A 19,395-nucleotide genomic window follows, 5' to 3' on the forward strand; every position below is an offset into this window, starting at 1 on the left:
TTTATAGAAGTGTGTCCGGGTAGTGTAGCAAAAGCACGGTCCGTTGTTGCTTTTGCCGTTGCAACGATGCAGTGCTTGTTTGTTGCTGTTGTTGCTCGTTGTTACCATCCTTCGTTACATGCGCTTTACGCCGTCGCCTTGCCTGTGCCCCGGTGTGCTATTTGGACGCTTTCTCCAGTTTTGGTATTGTTCCATTTACGCTCGGGCTCTGACAGGAAGGATATTCTGGCTTGAGGATATTGATTTTTCTGTGTTATTGTGCTGCATTTTCTTTTTTCGAGCGTTGTTTTTTACCCGTCCATCGAATGCATTTTGCTTGAGATGCAACGAGTTTTTTATTTGAAATTATCAAGTCAAAACGTGGGGGGGGGGGGGGGAGGGCGGGGTCTCCTGATGTTCGTTATTGAAATTTTATTTTTATCCTTGTTTTACTCTGGTTCAAAATGTAGTTAAGCATCAACAACAATATGTTGCTATTTTTGTTTTGTTAAATTGTAGAGAACATGGTACGTGAAGCCTGAACCTAGTTAAGATTTTACATTTTTGACGAAACTCTATGTAAATGACTATTGCCGCTTTTGTTTTTAGTAAACCAAACATATAGTTTTTTTTTTCACCAATAACATTTCAACATCATTGCCCAGCAATCCTGATTGTAAAAGTATTAGGTGAATAGCTGTTCAGAGTTGTAAAGCAAAAAATTTCAACTAAAAAAATTAAAATTTTTTACTCAATACAAGCGGTGTTGACAATACGGCACTGGTCCGTCATTATTAATTATAAATAAATAAAAATAAATAAAATAAAAATTAAAATTTTACTTCAACAAAATTTTACTACATTCGAAACGTAAGCGAAAAAAGGTGATATTATTATTAAATAAACTACCCGCCTCGCCCACCAAGGCATGCTTAGCGAAAGCTTCGCACATAAAAATGAGTGTTATCTGTCAACGCGTCTTTTATTCTCTAAAAGTCGTGATATTAACATGAGTTAGAGTCAAAGTGTCTTGATACTCGTTAAATCGAGGCCTCATTATGCACCGTATCGTGCGTTGTGTCTGCTGGTTTCGTGAAGCTTTCTGTGTTCTCTAGAAGTTAATCGAGGTATTGAGAAACTGATGTTGTCAAAGAAGCAATGGTACATCAAATTGTCACACCAGACCTGCCTTAAATGTAACCCGCGCCTTTTTCCGATGCTTTTAGAATTTTTATAATCAGCAGATAGATTCGTTCTTTCTAGTTTTATAAAAAAATTGCGTACCGGAAACATTTTCTTGGAAAATTTCTATTCTGCTCACCCATTTCTTGGCATAAGGGCATCAAATGGTCGAAGTATATGCTAAAATCGGTCGTACTAGACTTCTATTTTTATGCACTTGGGTCAACAAAGTCTTTTGACATCTTAAATATTAGTCCTTATACTCTGTTTCCGTTTCCGATGAATTTTTCCATATGGGGAATAAACATGAGCTTCGAGCTTAATAATACCCCCAGATCACGCATTTGATCTGCCCTCGTCAAAACTTGTCCAGAGATAGCAAAATTGTATTTCAGTCGTCTAGTCTTCTTCTTCTTGGTTTAACGACCTACTAGGTCATGCTGGCTTCCTAGGCTTGCTGGAACCACGCAGTTAGACAGTCAGTCCTCACTAGTGGGAAGCGCTCCCGTTGGGATTTGAACCCCGGCGCTGCCATGCGAAGACCGGCGCTACTGTCTCTTCTTCCACCGGACCGCCCCAGTCGTCTAGCAGAACGTGTACAAGACACCACATTACAATTATCAACGCAAAGCTTCATAGAGTTCAATATACACCAATTATTACAACGCAACACGACATTCTATACCGTTTTGCAGTCGACATTTGTTTTCAATGGTGCAAATATTTTTATATTGTCTGAGTACATCTCAAAGCGGTTGTCAGGAAGAACATCACAAACATCATTTGCATATAACAGGAAAAGCAATGGTTGTTTCCCTGCAGGACTCCTGAGATGTTCGATATCGACTGGACAAATTCAGTTCGAACTACACGCGAATCAACGTCCGTTCGAATGGGTATGAACGGAGCCGGGGAGTGCAGGGTTGAATTTAGAAGGCTTTTATTTACGATCGCTCCCAATGCCTCTAATTAAACGTAACAAAAATTTGAGGACAGAAAATATCTGAAAAAATATGCTTAGAAAACTCGTAAAAACTCGTAAGTTGTTCGTAAGAGGAAAACTCAAACAACTTATAAAAGATTTTTCCTCTTCACAAATATTGTGTTAGATTTAAATAACGATTTATACAAAAATCATAGGAGCAAGATAAGCTTGTTAAACCATTACTTATAGCAATATTAAATTAGCAACCTCATGGTGATGGTAAAAAATACATGTTAAATTACAAATAAAACACAATGAAATAAAACCATTGCAACCGTTGCAGGCTCTGCTGTTTGATTCGCATAACAGAATGATTTAATCATATAAATGCCTCGCCAAAGTTTCAGGAAAAACATTCTCGAAACGGATTAAGCTGAGCTTTGTTTAGCCTGCGGGATCAAAGGAAAAATGCGCGTAACACTGGAATGTTAATAATGCCACGGTTGGAAAATGTCGAACGGTAACTTCCACCCCCACAGAGTGAAAAAGCTAGCAAGTGTACTGTTTGCAAGGCAATGATATAAAACAGATCTCATAAGAAACAACACCTCACATAAAGTATGATAAAGTACGAAGATTTCCATGAAAAAACATATTTTACGAGTCTTTACGATCGTAAACAAAGAAGAGTCAATTAGTTTTACTCAATCAATTACTTTTCCTAAATTATCATTAATCCAGTTTCAAGCAACGTACTACGTCAGTTGGGTACGTCATTCGGACCTTCGGTTTTACGTTTGTGGAATGTTATCGCCATTTACTGCTCGTTCGATTAATTGCTGCCCGCCCCTGTCCCCCCGTTCCATTCCGATTGTTCACCTTACTTACGACCGAAAGTGCTCGCAGTAATTAATCAAATTTTTGTCAGCCAAAGGATAACGAAAGCAAATGCCTAAAAGGGCAACGGCGATTAACGAATGCACTCGCTAGACTCGATACGATCGATCCCCGTGCTTTGGTCGCTCTGGTCTCCTCATATATTCCACTAGTGCAAACATTTCTGTTACAGGCCTTCACACAGGGAACGGGTTGAATATAAAACACGGATTTTGAGCCTCACGCAAACGAAGCTGCAAGCACTGTGGGATGCTTTCGGCTAACGCTTTTCCCCGCTCTTTGGAGCATGGCAACAGCCGAACTGCCATCTGGTGCGTCGTGTTCGAGCACAGCGCGTTTGCTGGGGGTGGGAAAAAGTGATTGTGTAACCGAATCCATTTTTTTTTCTTGCCATCCGCCCAAGTGTGTTGGCATTTTCCATTTCCTTTTTCGTAAATAGGGGCTAAAGAGGAAACAGAGGAAAAGCCCTTCTCTCTTCTTCATACTTTTATTCAATATTCTTTCCTATGGTGCAAAGTTTTATTCACCAGGGAAAAAACGAAACTCCTAACACTTTAAGCTGTTTGCTTTGACATGGTCTTACACAAAGAAAATGCTTCGACTCTCTGAGGACATGTGAGAAAAAGCAAAACAAAAATCGAACATAACCACACGCACACAAACCCTAACACACAAAGGTAGAGAAAGCTTTTTTTTATCCACTTTGAAAATCTCAATCAATTGTAAGTGTTGCACCTTTCCTCTTGACAATCGGCTCAATCACATCCAACAATCCCTGTCCAGTCAGGCCCATTCTCGATGTCTCGTCCTGCTGGACACATCATCAGGTGAGAAATCACTTGTACGGATGTTACACACCCACTAAACGCTCAACGCACCTTCACGCACACATACAAGTTGCTTTAACAAAATATACCCACACACACACACACATATACATACACACACAACCATTTACACAAAGATCGCGCCGTTGCATTTGCCCTTCGCATAAAGTCGGATCGGCGATCCAGTCTCGGATGACACACATGACACCGGAATTCAATTACACTTGCGAACCATTCTTCACCAGAAAAAAGAAGTTTCTCTCTCTCTGTCTCTCTCTCTCTCTCTCTCTGTCTCTCTCTCTCTCTCTCTTTCTTTTGATAGTTCTTTGTAGGTAGGTTTGATAATGAATAACGTAAGGGGACAGCAAAAACCCAACACTAATCAAAATTTCCCTTTATGTACACTGAGCGCAGATTTGCTGACAACGTTAGTTGTCAGAATTTTTGCTATACATTGGTGGACTTTTGAGTAAAATAAGGACAGTGTGCTGAGAAACGGCTTCTTCGGGTGTACATCTACACCTACTGGTCCTTAGGGAATGAAGGACAATGTTCTGATCTTGAAAGTACACCATTAACCAATTCAACGCACATCCGGACTAGAGTTGGTGCTTTCTTAGATTACTCTTCCTTTCGAAGACACAGCATCCATAAGCATTGAAAAGGTCCTTTGTGAATTCCAACCAAGATTGGAAAGCATTCGTCCGGTTAGGTTGAAATAATGCACTAGACAGAAACTTATGAAACTCGATCGAACATGCCATCAGACCATCATCCAGATTAGTTAAGCTTTTCCATACTTGAAACTACCACACCACAAGAAGCTTCCAACGCTAACACAATTGTTGTCTACCTCAAGGTTTGAGCTGCCCACAATTGTAACGCACCTAGGATGTACGAATTGTTCCCTTTTATTGCTTCGATTTTGTTCGCCCCACACTTGTTCGCCACTTGTTCGAGATGTTCGCGTTTTGCGATGGCGTCGTTTAGGGGGCACCGTTACGGACAGATAAGTGACGAATGGTGGATCACGGTGACGACGGCAGTGGCGCTGCCGATGGCGACAACGAAACGAAAGAAAGGATATTCACGCGACCACGGATCTTGCCGACGAGCATCGGATTGGAATCGCAACGCAAGACTGAACGCTCGTTGTATTTCGTTCGAGGCCATGGACCGCTCCCCAGTACGTGTCCTAGTCTTTAGTCTACAGATACACCCGCGCAAACGAAACTGGATATATGTATACATGTATGTGTGTGTGTGTGTGTGTGTGTGCCCGTCGTATCCGGACAGGCGGGAAGGATACTCACATACACATCGAGCAATGGAACTAACACGACCAATCTCACCCGCGATCCGCGGTTTTATTCCTATAACCAGCCCCGTAAGCGTGTGTGAGTGTATATGCAATGTTAACATCGGTCAGTTATGGAGAGACTCAATGGAGAGCCCTGAGAGCATAAATAATGCCTAAGATGGAGTATAAGTATGGGCTTATATAGTTAAAAATAAAAAGCTTCTAGTTCAAAGTTTTAAAAATTTACATCTTTAAAGCATAATCTGACATCGTTTTATAAAAGTAAGTTATTTTACTGTAATAAAATACCATACCTCTCGCATGCACACACCACTCTCCCGCTCTCCATATGAAATCGTCAACAACCAGGCTGCTCCATCGTTCATAAAAAGCTTTTGGAAGCTCTTTCACTTTAGGCGGTTGTGTTTGAGTTGAAAGTAGACTTGTATGTAAGTAACGTTTAATCAAATTGAACTTGCAATACATATGTGGTGTGCTTAATATTTGTTTTAAACCTTTAAGCTCTGCCTTTCATCAGTATACTAACTAGGAAACGTGAAGCGCTTTGAGCCATTTTACATCGTTCTAGTTACAACTGCATTCATCTGTCATGCTCGAGCTTTTTTCCCCTCCGTTATAAGCTTGGCAGTGTGTATGTGTGTGTGGGTGTTTGTATGATGCTTTATACACTACGTAAGTATGCTGTTTATCATTCATCCTTTCAGGTGTGTTCGATTCAACGTTTGAACGCTTACACAAACATCCGTCTTCTGTTGTACGCGTAAACGATTCACAACCGCACACAATTATACCTCGGCAACCTGACACATTAATACACCGACCGGTAGCGTTTTGGTCTGGCTGTCCCAATACAAATGCACAACCCAGTAACACCAAGCAGGTTCACTTTTCATTGAGAGATTTTTCCTCCGATGCGCTTCGGTAACGGTGACGGTGGCAGGCACACTGATTCATAACGGTTGGTAATCATGATTTGGCTGCGTTGCGTTGTTTTTGCATTTGGCTTGTGACAAGGGATGGCATTATCTCTTAGACAGTATCCACCCGCCTGTTCACTTTCTTGCACAGTCGTATGAGAATGCTTATGTTTGGAGGAACGATAAACAACTTTCAAAACAGGCGGTCGCTTTCCGGATCGCTGGATGCTTTTCTTGTTTAGGGGAAAAAAGAATTCCACCGTTTCTTGATATTTAGTGCGGGAGCAGCATCCATACTTGGGGTAGCATACGTCCCACTGGCCGAAAGGGGGTTTGCTGGTTTTGGTCGTGGCATTTTCACTGCCGTTCATCCGTGTATAATTATACCCAGTGTCTTTAGTGAAAAGGAAGTTGGAAGAGTTTACCGAATGAAGTTATCATTCAACGCATGATGCAGGTAAGCGATTCCAGCTAAAACGCTTTATAGTTAACTTCTTTGTCTTTAGAAAAGTAGCAACAATGTTGTTTACGGAGTTTTCTGAGCTTCAGACTATTTCCACCCGAAACGATCTATTTTCAAAGGCAATCGGAATGGTTTTACGCCTACCCGATAGAAAATTTGACCGAGGACAGATGCGGGTATAATGAAATGTGGAGTGAGTAGTCATTGTCCAAAGGAATTCACCGTAGTACACCAAGATAGGCTATCGTTAAAAAAAATCTCGTTTAAGGAAATTTTGTCGTCCAAGTCCAACGTCCAGAACAAGGGATCTGCTGGAAGAATACTAATAAGCGTGATGGCCGAAAAAACTTCATGTACTAATGTCGTCCAATTGTAGAAGCCTCATCTACGAAGATACCTCGTATACGAAGGGGCCTCGTTAATCAACATGCTTTGCTGTCGAAGTAGACTTTTCAAGTACAAGTATTAGCCCAAGAATCCCGCTAATTGCCACCACATGCCTTCTCCAATCTGTGTCATCCACTGGGTAAGAAAGTTGCTAAATTACTGCTAATGAGAGCACGTAATTTATATGAGCAACATGTTTGAATTAACAAGAAAAAACTTAATCCAGATAAGATGGAACGAAATGAAACGAACAATGTTGTAGAATACAGCTCCATGAAATCAATTAAAAATACTAATTTAAACTAAAAACCACAACGAACATTTCACACAGTGAAAAGAAACGTTGATAATTGGTCACAAATTCATAATTGCTCACTCGAGCAGTCCCGCTATCTTTCGAGCAACTTGTCATTTCCCGCAATTTGACGTTTCGCAATCAACATTAGCAAGACGCGCAGTACGTCCAATTTCAAGTCAAACTGAAAACAAAGCCTTTTCCCGGTATTTACGTTGAATAGCCGTAGATATTTTAGTCTAATTTGGTGTGCAGTTTATCCTGTTCGTTTTGCAGTGAGCATCTCATTACTGTACGCTTATGTAGGACGCGCCACAGCAGCAGAACAAACCGCGCATAATGCATTCCGAACAAATTCAATATTCCGAGAAATACTACGACGATCTGTACGAGTACCGGCACGTAATACTTCCGCCAGACTTGGCAAAATTCGTACCAAAAACGCACCTGATGACGGAAACGGAATGGCGTAACTTAGGTGTCCAACAATCTCCCGGATGGGTGCTGTATATGGTAATGCGAAAACCAGCTCAGTGTTTATTGTTTTGCTGCGTTCGTTAGTTAAAAAGGGTTGTTCTAACTTTTCTTCACAGATCCACTCACCAGAACCACATGTGCTGCTGTTTCGGCGTCCACGCTCAACGCCAACGGATACATCGTCACAATCTTGAAATGTGAGCGACTCGATTCGATCTTCTGATGAATGGTGTTATTTAAGGCTGCTTCTTTTGTTTTTATGCGCTAACAAGGACACAAACGACCGAATGGCAGTGAAGGATCTGCCCCAAACTCTAGCCGAGAATAAAACGGCGTTGAACTACAAAGAGCATTTTGTTACGACTTAGAACTACATGACGATAACGATTGTAAGTAAATGTAAATAGTATAAAGTACTATAAAAAAAAAACCCCAAAGCTCCGTGTCTAATTTGTCGAGTTGTATTATATTTAAACGCTTTACCTGATCATACAAATACAAGTGATTTACATGTGTTTGTATTAGGTTCCTGTAACCCGTACTCTTGCTGTAATTTTGCTAAGTGTACCAACGACACCTCCTACCGGGATTCGTCTTCAACTGATTTTACATGGCTGAAACGGGAACGATATAATTCGTCATAATCACACAACTTACAAACGTACACATTTGGTTTTTTGTTTCGCTTACTGGTCTGGTATTTGAGTATTGATTGATTGATATATGAGTTTGTTTTTTATCACCTTCCGGTATTACAGTTAAGGTAAACATTTTTCAAAATTTTATGACGCTGCTTTTACATAAGGTTGATTATATTGCATTAGTTGCTTTTAAATTTTTCGCTTCCGGCATGTGCCCCTGATACCTGATATTTGACACAATTGATTGCAGTTGATTACAAATTTTATATTCCAAAATTATCTACGAATTGGCGCCCACGCCTCCCACGTTGCGCATCAACAACAATGTCTAGTTTCTAGATTTTCTGAAACCCGCTTTTTACGTCACTCCCACCTATTGCTAATATTATTTTGATTTTAAAGGATGCAGCGATTGTATAAAGTTTTTGTGTGAGTTTTGGGGCAAGTGTTATTGCAAGATAGAAAAGTTTGTAGGATATATTACATGGAGGAGATTCCATTAGGTAGATAAAACATAGGACTCCCCAATTTGGTGGTCCTTTGATGGTCTAAAGTTTTGTTTAAATTAATTACACGACTAGACTAGAAATCAAGCTCTTTGGTATTGAATGAAACGGTTAAGTTTGTGCTCTTAAGTTAGAGAAAGCTTTTTTTGGTAAACTCTTTGTTTGGTGTGCTTGTATGCGTGCATTGGTAGACACTCGAAAAGGCTGTGCATAGTTCATGTCTAACTCAAGAAAGCTTTCATAATGTTCGCCATGGGCATGTGCATATAATGATGCATCAACTCTAACCTACAGCAGTTTATCGACCAAAAGTCGACCGTCCCCACAACAAATGGTTTCCTCTGGCTATTCTTACACGCCTCCGTCTATTCGTCCTTACACACAGTTGCTCGGACTTGCGCTGCAGACGGCATAAAAATTTTGCTGTCTTTGTGATTTTCAATACTTTACGATAAACTACATGGCACCCTATATTCACGACCAGCCTTACGGTGGAACCGTTTTTTTTTTGTGTGTTTGGCCATTTGAGCAACATGACGATGATGATAATGATGTTTCCGCGTCCAATCCGAGGGGCACATTGGTGTGTATGTGAGTGTGCAAATGCAACTACAGTTGGTGTGCCGAATAGCAATTTCCGCACGACCAGGAACAGTAAGCCATTAGGAATTGTGCCCGGCCATCCCGGGCATTGGTAGGCCGCCGGTCCAGAGACAATCTGGGCGGAAATCGGTCACAAGAACGTTTGGCAGTTTTGTCACGATGGTCATGAGGAATTAATCGTAGGAAGGCGGCCGACACAGCGTGAATACGAACAGTATTGCAAAGAACAGTTCTGCTGCCTGTAGTGATAACATTAAGGCACATAGAATGTACTCCAGGCGTAGCCGATGCAGCTGGTAGAAGAGAAGATACCCTACGCCCATACCACACGGGATGGTCAGAAATACGGACAGGATAACGTGCCAACCTACAAAGAATAATTAAATACATTAGCATACATTGCGGCAAGTGCCGACGCGCGACACCCGAATGGGGCCATATTTTCGCTTTCGCTACATTGTACTTGTACCTTCGACCGAATGACATCGTGTCGACGGGTCAGAAGTAGAAACTATTTATAAACATACGTAACCCTTGTTTTCTACCCCTGCCCGACTACGCATACGCGTCTCGTACCGTCTGCCTGCACTTACCGTGGTCGCTAAGACTACCTCTCCTACCCAGGATGATTCGGATCGTTTCCACCAAACACAGCGCTACCAGGATGCACGCCTCTCGCAGCAGAATATGATCCGGATACTTTAAATTGACTGCCTTCAGAGTGAGCATCCCGAGCTCGCAGGTAGCAAACATTCCGAAGTAGAACGAATTGAGATAGAGTAAAATCTCGTACGTTAGGCTTGGATTTCCCATTGTTATTCCTTCGTCTTCACTCCGTTGCTAGGTTCCCCCCCGGGGTTGGGGGCGGAGTTGCTAATGTGCGTTGGTTCCGTGCACGGACGACTACTACGGGTACATAATCATCCGATGTTGGCGAGCGGGCATCGACAAGCGTTGCTGGATCGAGGCGCTATATTCCACATCACCGAGGTTCGGACGGGGCCTTCGCTTCTAAACCGTCCGTGGCCAGCCGGACGGAAATGCCGGATACACTAGAAACCAGCGTATTTGTTCAGACAAATTAATTGTTTTACCTAGCTAAAGTAACTTCACAAAGAAAAGCACAACCACGCAGCACGACTGGGCCCAGTTTTGAAAGAAAAATGTTTATTTTTAGAACAAAACTGCGCCGAGTTCTATGCCTGGTTCTGTTTGACAGGGTTTTTTTCCTCTGCTACTGGTGGTTGGCAAGGATACGCACCGTAACCACAATTCGACCATCGGGATGACAACCAATGGAGGAAATTTTAAACAAATTCATCAATTGCAAAATATAACATAGTAACATACCAATAGGAATTGATGTATTTTTGAAAATACGGCAAAAACAACAAAGATGATTGTTTTTAGAACATTCATGCAGTGCAAAAGTTTTTAGCACAACATAGCTATCGCAACCCAAAAATAGGAGATAATATTTATTTTGCTACATGACTTGTTCACAGTTTTACATTTTTTGTTAATAAAGTACCAAATTCTTAATTTGTGTGAAATAATGAAATTCCAAAACTTTCGAAAAGGGGTAGGAATGCCGCTGCGCGACCATTGTGCGCTTTTTCCATGAGTGCTGTCCCACTGTTGGCTTCTTTGACAGCTCTTGTTGAACGGAAACTGCTCTTTTCATCCACTTTTCTTTGCTGCTCGTGACGAACGGAAGCAAATTGGTGCTGGGCCCGTCGTGCATAGTTGGCCAGTTGGTGAAAAGTTCTAAGTGCGTATAAATACACTCCACGCATAGATTACCGTTACATAACCTTGAATTCGGGACTCAGTGCGAAGTGAATAACGTCATAGAAATAGTGTGAAAATGGATGCTATAGTGAAGCAGGAATTAAATGGTTCTCCATTGCCACAGCGTGCCCAGCAGCCACAACATGGCGGTGGTGGTGGTGGTGGTGGTACTCCAGGCCCGATGCATGGTAACAACCAGTCCGGTGGTCCCGAGCAGCATGGACCGGGCGGTCCAGGGAACAAGAACATGAATCGGAACAATCGCAACAATAGTAAAAATCGACAGAGTATGCCGATGCGTAATCGTGGACCAGGTGGAATTGGTGGTGGTGGTGGTGGTGGCGGTGGCGGCGGCGGTGGAAGCGGCAACAATAGTGGCCCGGGAAGCAATCGCCCCGGCAATAATGGAGGAAATCCTCAGCAAATGGGTGGAGAAGATTTCAGCCCAAACCAGCACCAGAACCGTGGAGGGATGAATCGTGGTGGACACAATCGGAGTGGAAATGATGTGAGTAACAAATGCGCTATCGCTTCATTTTTCAAGATGGCGACTGCCAAGGGTAAGCACGCGTTTAATGCGTAGCAAAATGGCCGTTCTGTGAACCGGAAACCTTAAAATAACATGTTTGGCACACTTGATGCTACTGCCGTTTTTTGTTTTGTGATAATTTTTTTCGTATAAATCTGCCAGTTATCTTTGCAATTATTAATTATTCAATCAACACTTATTAATATTCTGTGGGAGCTGTTAAAATACATATGTATTTTTTTCTTCGCCTTTTTGCTTAGATGGACAACAATTTCGGCGACCGTCGTCGCGGTGGTGGTGATGCTTATTTCATCAACGAAAAGCTTCGTATGCTCGCTGGTCCACTGCTGGATATCCCGCCGATCGAGGCGCATGATACTAAATTTTCTGGCCGCAACCGCTTGTACGTAGGCAATTTGACAACCGATGTGACGGAGGAAGAGCTGGTGGAGATGTTCAAGCCGTTCGGTGAAATTAACGAGGTGTTCATGAATAAGGAGAAAAATTATGCCTTCGTACGGTTAGATTTTCTCTCTAATGCTGAAGCGGCAAAGCGGAATCTAGACGGCACCACGCGCAAGAATCGTGTGCTGCGCGTGCGATTCGCTCCGAATGCAACTGCCATTCGGGTGAAGAATTTGACACCGTACGTAACGAATGAGCTGCTGTACAAAGCGTTCGAGGTGTTTGGACCGCTCGAGCGAGCAGTTGTACAGGTTGACGAGCGTGGCAAGCCGACCGGTGAGGGAATTGTTGAGTTCAAGAACAAACCGGGTGCGTTGGCGGCTATTCGGTTCTGCACGGAGAAATGCTACTTCCTCACATCGTCACTGCGGCCAGTTATCGTGGAACCCTACACGTACCAGGACGATAATGACGGTCTGCCGGAAAAATCGCTCAACAAGAAACAGGGCGATTTTATGAAGGCACGCCAACAGGGACCCCGTTTTGCCGAGCAGGGATCGTTCGAGTTCGAGTATGGACAGCGCTGGAAGCATATGCACGAGTTGTTTAAGCAGAAAGCCGAATCACTGAAGCGTGAGATGATTATGGAAGAAGAAAAACTTGAAGCACAGATGGAATACGCCCGATTTGAGCAGGAAACTGAACAGCTGCGTGAGCGTAAGTATTGCATTTCTCTCATCCTTCAAGTCGTGTCTTAGGGGTTGATGACACGTTACCTTCTCTACCTGCAGAATTGCGGCAACGTGAAATGGATCGTGATCGTCAAAAGGCCGAATGGGAAATGAAGGAACGCCAGGCACAGGAAGCGCGCCAGCGTAATGACATTCAGATGAAGACAGAGATCGAAGAAATGACCAATCGTATCAAACGGTCCGATGAAGAACTACACCGCAGACAGAAAGAAAACACCATGTTCATGCAGGTATGTGAATTCGTTCGATTTGTAGCATTAAGAAAATCCATTCCATCTGATCGATGTGTGGGCTAATATTATGCTCTTCTACCTCTTAGAACCGTCAAATGATGGAACAGCAGCAAATGAACGACATGGGCATGGGAAGCGGAGGCGATGCTGGTGGTGGCATCGATAACCGCCGCAACTTCGATATGATGAATCAAGGTGGCGGCAATGGTGGTAACTTCGGCAATATGGTAAGTCCTTCTATTTGCGTTAGTATCATAGTGAATAGTTTCGTTGTTTTACTTTATCGCAAATTTGCAATATTTCAACCAACTCTGATGCAATTAGTATCGGCAGCTGATGTTCCCATGATGATTTGACTGAGTTCGCTTCGGAAGCAAATGATCGTAAAGTTAGGCTCAGATAAAGCGCAATCAGAAGTCAGGAGAAAAGCACACTCACTGCTTTTCCCCATTTACAAGAAAATTTTTATTCTTGGTATCGTCATTTAGCATTGACAAGGTTTAAAATTTTAATAACGAAATTCAATACTCATCTTCTTTCCAGAAATGTAGATTGCGCTTTAACTGAACGAGCTTTGCAAAGTACATTTTTATTGATTGAAAATTCAATTGAATTTTTAACTGTTAATTAAAGAATTTTTTTGAATCCGTCAGTATATGGATGTCGTTGTAAAGAAGGCAGGTCAAATTGTCCATATCTGACGCTGTGCTCCGTGGTCAATGGTTTCGAAAAAGGAATGTATTTTCTTATGTTTGCAACGACTATCGGTTGGTGGTGATGGTGGCTATTTATTCGAGGCAAATCAATGCAGAAAAGTGATTGTATGAATGGCAAACGATTATTTCTATATGGGGTTTCTTTTTTCTGTCAACAATGTCAACAAGTCTACAGACCATCGTCAGTTTAGACCGTACTTTTAAATTAAATAGTTATGGTCGGAGTAAAAAATCGTAATCCTTATACATCCGACTGTGGAAATGTTTCTTATCGGTTATTCTTTATCACGACCAGAAGCTAGATGCCTGCAAGCAATGGAGCAGAAATTTACAGTGCGCAAACAATGTTAAACTGCATTAATTCTAACAAAAACATTATTTTTTTTCTACATAATTCATGTATATGGGCACCATACGCAGAATACATTATTTATTATCTATTTTATTTTATTAAAAAAACCTCGTGAGGTCCTCTTGAAGTGAGACATCAAAACATGTGCATAATCCATGAAAACGCGGATTGACATAAATTAACATAAAGGAGTTCGCACGCGCGCGTGCGAATACTGTTTCAAAACGCGGCCCAAAAAAACGCATGTCGCGCGGTTGGTGACGATCACAAACAGCGCTGATCTGACGACACATAATGCAAAAAAAAGAGATAAAGATCCTCTACGTCGAGCATCGATCTTGCTCCGAACGATAGCTTCGGGACGTATAGGCGAAGATTATATAGAGTAGCCCTGGAGAGTCGTTCCGTTTGTCTTGGAAGGAGTCCCGCACCAAACAGCAAGCCTCTGGGCGTTGTGATTCTGCTGGTTAAGCGACACAAGGCTTAGCAACGCACAACGTCCAAAGTAGTTTCGATTACTATTCAATCGTAATAGTGCGTAATAGCTGCACTGCAATCTATTGTCACGAATTACATCTGGTCTTTTTTATAATCGCTCTGATGTTTTTTCATTAGTTAAATTTATCACAATAATCAAGCGCTCCTGTGTAGTACAATTCGTGGCTTCTGAAATCCAAATAACAAATGGTTTCATCTGCATCAGCATAATAATTTATGTTGTAAATAGCTATTACGATTAAATCATCTTTTGATCGAACGAATCCTAATTACTTTACAAACGAATCTGAATTACTTTTGACAGCGGTATTCAGTAAGTTTTTTTTTTTGTGGGGATCTCTAGACCTCTAGGGAGAGCCAAAGAAGAATTGTTTGTATGAAATTCTAACTGGCTTTTTTGTAATTCTTGAACGATGGCGTATTGCTATATCTAACAAGCTATCCGGCTATATATTTAGCATTGGAATATGAAAAGTTTTTAATTAAAAGTATTGAAAAGAGGCTGATTGTGCCTCTCTGTTTCCTTTGAACTCTCAAACGACGCACATCGTACACTAACCGTGAATCCGCGGTGCATAACGAATGGACGGACAGCACAGTTTAAGAAACGTTATCATCGCTAGTGTCGGATTAGACAAATAAGGTAAGAGGGGAGGGATTCTTTGCGAATGACGAAGGTCGTCTTATGCAAAATTATAAAATTGAAGGAATGCCACAATAATCTTCTGGAATACTGGAGTGGAGGTCTTTAATGGATTTAGTGGGAAGGAAGTTATTAGTCGAAGCCCATCGCGAGTATAATCCATGTGAGGACATTATGAACATTCAATTCATTCTGTTTATGTTCATTTTAGCCTTAATCAGAATTGATTTACTGAATCTGGGCTACAGTAGTACTCAGCTAAATGAATTAGTTTTATGAATAATTATCTCTCGAAACTTTTTTGCGTCTTGTTTCATAGTGAGTTGGAAAACTACGTTGCGCTTTTTACATGCTTCATTGACGCTTTCGATCGTTTATGTATTTATTGCGCTTATACGATACAATGATTCGAACATTTCACATATAGCCTAAATGGTTACTTATCTGTTATAAACATTTGCAATCGAGTGACAAATCTTGCTCTCTACATGTGCTGTTAAACTGTTGATACATTTCGATTCATGGAATTATATTTGGGGGTTATTGGCTAGAAGAAGTGTGTATGATTTTTTTTTCGGTCGATTCTGCTGATGCAGCATATTTAGATACTTTTGCCGGTGTTTGAATAACTATTTGAAATGTGGACAAATACATTTTTAATCACAAAAAAAATCCAAATTACAAAGAATCTTGCGATATATTTGTTACTTTTTACATTTCTACAGTACGCTACAGTGGCTTCCCGTAACGGAACGGATGTAGTTTCTTTTCCGATAGGAACGAAACGAACCTAGTGGGTTGTTAAAACCTACTTCAACAAAAAATGAAAAGCGCCACAGTGTCCGTCGTGCAGAAATTGTCAGTCTATTCTTTCATCTATACAACTATCTCGTGGAGTAAGGATATTTCTTCCTTAGAGAGGACCACCGCAAGTTCCGAAAAAATATGTTTTCACCTAGTTTTACTAAACTCAAATAGAACAAGTTTTGTTCTATGTGCACACTACTTTGCTGCTTTGTGCGATGCTTTCGTTGTAAGCTAATAGTTACAGTGAATGGGATGAACTAATGGAAATTAAGTAGGAGCGCACATTTTAACATTGTCATGGACAGTGAAATGTAAGTGTATAAAACCTACTTAGTGATTTTGTTTGAACCTGGGCAAATTTTGAAATGAAGCAGAGGAGAGAGAGGGAGAGAATAGTAAAACAAAAAAAAAACCTCTAGAGGAATTAAAGGAACGAAAAGCCCGCAGTAGTGGGTCATTTGCATTTACCGCCATACACCACATTGCAATAGAGGGAAGGAGGACATTCTGGTCTGTTGCAGAAGTCCTCGGTGTAATCCTCTATGTAGTCCTCCTACCTATAGTAGATAGCTAACTAAATTGTCTATTTAGAAGACTCCAACACTCTTCTTCTATTTAGAGGTCATTTAGAAGGCTCCAACCCTCCTTACGGATTACGGGTACGGATTCAAGCTATAGTGCGGAGCTGAGCTATAGTGTTCCGGTTACGTCTGTATTGATACAGCTATCGTTGAAATTCAAACAAGATAAATTGTTATAACTACTTGAGTCAAAAACAAAAGGTCATTTCGAATCGCTTCGCTTTCGCCCTCTTTATAACACGTAATGTGTAACGTTAATTCTCCTCAGTTGAAAATACGGCACTGAACCGTCATATTCAATTGTAAATAAATAATTCTCCTCAGTAAAATAGTTTACAAGTATAAACACGATTTATCGGTAGAACTTTACTGAATACAGTAAAGAAATGATAATATTCTGACTATAAGAAATATTGTGCAATATGCATTTTTGTTTCATTCATATGGGACGGCCTGGCCGTATTGCTTCTAATGTGCAATTTAATAAAAGTAAAGAAATTATTGATGATAAATCAATACCAGCAAATCTGCCACTATGTCACCATCAATGCTTCCACCGTTACCGATACTCATCGTTGCAAACATAATTATATTTTGAAATCCTATCGTTGTAATCGCTTTGCCTTGCCATCGAAGAAACATCTTCCTCCGCTACATTTTCGCAGCACAGTTTCTTAGTGTACCTTCCAGGATGAAAATATTGGCATAATTGTTCGACATGCGTTTTACGAACTGATGCAAACTATATTTATGCTTAATTCTGTTTATCGAATGATGAATTAGTTACATTGTATTTACCACTCTCTCTCTTTCTCTCGGATAATCACCCTGGCTAATCGCTGTTTTCGCATGCAAATGTGAAAGAAAAGAAAATAATTGCCTCGACGGTATATGATATGTATGAGTTGATTTTAATCACATCATTTTGTGTCCTGTTAAACGATTACTTGATTCAATGAGTCTCTTTTTCTACACAAATTACAGGTGGTAATATGACTGTTGGTTATTTGTATGTTGGTCCATACCACGGCGCTGGTATCGCGCATAAGACTGCATACAAGAAATACGACCACATTACATTACCATGCCTCTTTATTCATGACGGATAAATTACAACGATGATATTTATGATAAAATGTGTACACGGATAAATTGTTTCCGAGGTTTTAATCTAAATATGTTTTCGAGAAATTCATTTGAATTAACAAATGTTGGCGCGCACACGTGATATTTCTCTGTTAACAGCTTTTGTTTGAAGTCTATAAATGAACGAACATGATATAATATTATTATCAAATTCCAACGTATGAATAAATTTCTCTGGCGAAAGGCTCTGAAATGAGCCTTTCGCTTAACCTTTCCTAGTGCAATGTTAAAAATTGGGTAACTATGGGATATAATCACCATTTTACTGCAATGATAGAAACCAAATAACGTGTTATGTGATCTTTCCAAAAAAAAAAAATATCCACTGTTATTTTCTGAACAATAAGCTTCATGAACATCAATTACATAATTAAAACCATGGATAAATCTTCACCGAATATATTATTCTAATGGTACTGTGAAACATGTCGCCCTTCAGCATGTCCGTAAAACACGCATTTAGATTAGCCAATATTTTCGTTCCGTTCTTCCTTATATGGTTCTACACACACACACGGACACGGACACGTGTGTGTATCTACATTTGCGCTAAAACAAGCACATAAACCATACCATTGTCTGTGCCGTCTCTATATAGTAATGTTTTCCGCTGTCTTTTGTATTACATTTTAATTTTTCCTCCTTTTATTGATATAATGCGCAAGAGTGAACGGTTGAATGCGGTTCAACGTTTATTCGTTTGTCTTGCCCTTGTCCGGTCCCGCAAAGTTAGTTTATAATTGAACTAAGTTCACTCTATCCCATTTAATATGCTCCTAATTTTGTTCCAATAAATAAATTATTATGATCCTGCCAATATAGGAACCAACCGTTCGTGATTATGATCACGGCCAAAACCGGCCGACTCGGTTCGACGATGGACCGCAACCACAGCAGCAGCAGCAACAGCAACAGCAGCAACAGCAAATGCATCAGCAACAGCGTGGCAACAATTTCGGAGGCAATCGTAACAATTGGATGAACAATACACCTGATCGTCGATTGAGCAATAACGATAATGATTTCCAAAATAAGCGTAGACGCTTCTAAAGAGACAGAAGATTCATTATTGCTGTATGGTCGAGCAGAAGGACGTGGTGTGTGTGTGTGACACATGATATCTGAATTAGCTTTTTCATGGCACACGGCAACCTCATCGAATTTGTCTGCCCGAATGATGATGTTTACGAATCGTGTTTTCGTATGCAATAATCGTCCATCCTCTCTAAATTTCAAGCTGCCTGCAACACTACACTGCAAAGCAAAGACAGAGAAACATATTTGACAAATTTCTGTATAATGAATACCATTGACTATGCAACATCTTCGTCTCAACCCTTAACGTCAGTAACAAGAATTTTAAAATTCTTACGATTGTATTTTTGTGTCGTAGTGAATGATGCTGTATTATTTTTGTCTTATTCTTTTTATGAGGGCTTCAATCGCGTTTTAAAAATCATTATTATGATTATCAAAAATTATGATTAGCAATCAATTGGCGTCACTAATTTCTTTTACCATC

General features: G+C 40.7%; 3 protein-coding genes across 3 annotated transcripts; 2 read left to right on the forward strand and 1 right to left on the reverse strand.

Annotated features, from left to right (window-relative positions):
* Positions 1-7,531: 7,531 nt before the first annotated feature.
* On the forward strand, positions 7,532-7,864 carry LOC126567193 (cyclin-dependent kinases regulatory subunit-like). The gene is made up of 2 exons (XM_050223423.1): positions 7,532-7,706; positions 7,787-7,864. The coding sequence occupies exons 1-2, from the start codon at positions 7,533-7,535 to the stop codon at positions 7,862-7,864; spliced, it is 252 nt and encodes an 83-aa protein (XP_050079380.1). The 5' UTR covers position 7,532.
* A 1,660-nt stretch (positions 7,865-9,524) lies between these two features.
* LOC126559383 (transmembrane protein 216-like) lies at positions 9,525-10,657 on the reverse strand. The gene is made up of 2 exons (XM_050215532.1): positions 10,014-10,657; positions 9,525-9,787 (listed from the first exon to the last, which is right to left on the reverse strand). Exons 1-2 carry the CDS (start codon positions 10,231-10,233, stop codon positions 9,594-9,596), a joined length of 414 nt encoding a protein of 137 aa, XP_050071489.1. The 5' UTR covers positions 10,234-10,657; the 3' UTR covers positions 9,525-9,593.
* Positions 10,658-11,271: 614 nt separating this feature from the next.
* LOC126557432 (hrp65 protein-like) lies at positions 11,272-18,926 on the forward strand. The gene is made up of 5 exons (XM_050213207.1): positions 11,272-11,719; positions 12,001-12,862; positions 12,937-13,127; positions 13,217-13,357; positions 18,696-18,926. The coding sequence occupies exons 1-5, from the start codon at positions 11,288-11,290 to the stop codon at positions 18,921-18,923; spliced, it is 1,854 nt and encodes a 617-aa protein (XP_050069164.1). The 5' UTR covers positions 11,272-11,287; the 3' UTR covers positions 18,924-18,926.
* Positions 18,927-19,395: the final 469 nt, after the last annotated feature.

Source organism: Anopheles maculipalpis, chromosome 2RL (genome assembly GCF_943734695.1).
Source record: "Anopheles maculipalpis chromosome 2RL, idAnoMacuDA_375_x, whole genome shotgun sequence".
Lineage (NCBI taxonomy): Eukaryota > Metazoa > Arthropoda > Insecta > Diptera > Culicidae > Anopheles > Anopheles maculipalpis.

Coding starts and splice junctions, on each gene's coding strand:
- LOC126567193 (XM_050223423.1), top strand. CDS start 7,533: ATGCATTCCGAACAAATTCAATATTCCGAGAAATACTACGACGATCTG. Junction 7,707..7,786: donor CCGGATGGGTGCTGTATATG/GTAATGCGAAAA, acceptor TTTTCTTCACAG/ATCCACTCACCAGAACCACA.
- LOC126559383 (XM_050215532.1), bottom strand. CDS start 10,233: ATGGGAAATCCAAGCCTAACGTACGAGATTTTACTCTATCTCAATTCG. Junction 9,788..10,013: donor AGGTAGTCTTAGCGACCACG/GTAAGTGCAGGC, acceptor TATTCTTTGTAG/GTTGGCACGTTATCCTGTCC.
- LOC126557432 (XM_050213207.1), top strand. CDS start 11,288: ATGGATGCTATAGTGAAGCAGGAATTAAATGGTTCTCCATTGCCACAG. Junction 12,863..12,936: donor AACTGAACAGCTGCGTGAGC/GTAAGTATTGCA, acceptor CTCTACCTGCAG/AATTGCGGCAACGTGAAATG. Junction 13,358..18,695: donor GTGGTAACTTCGGCAATATG/GTAAGTCCTTCT, acceptor CTGCCAATATAG/GAACCAACCGTTCGTGATTA.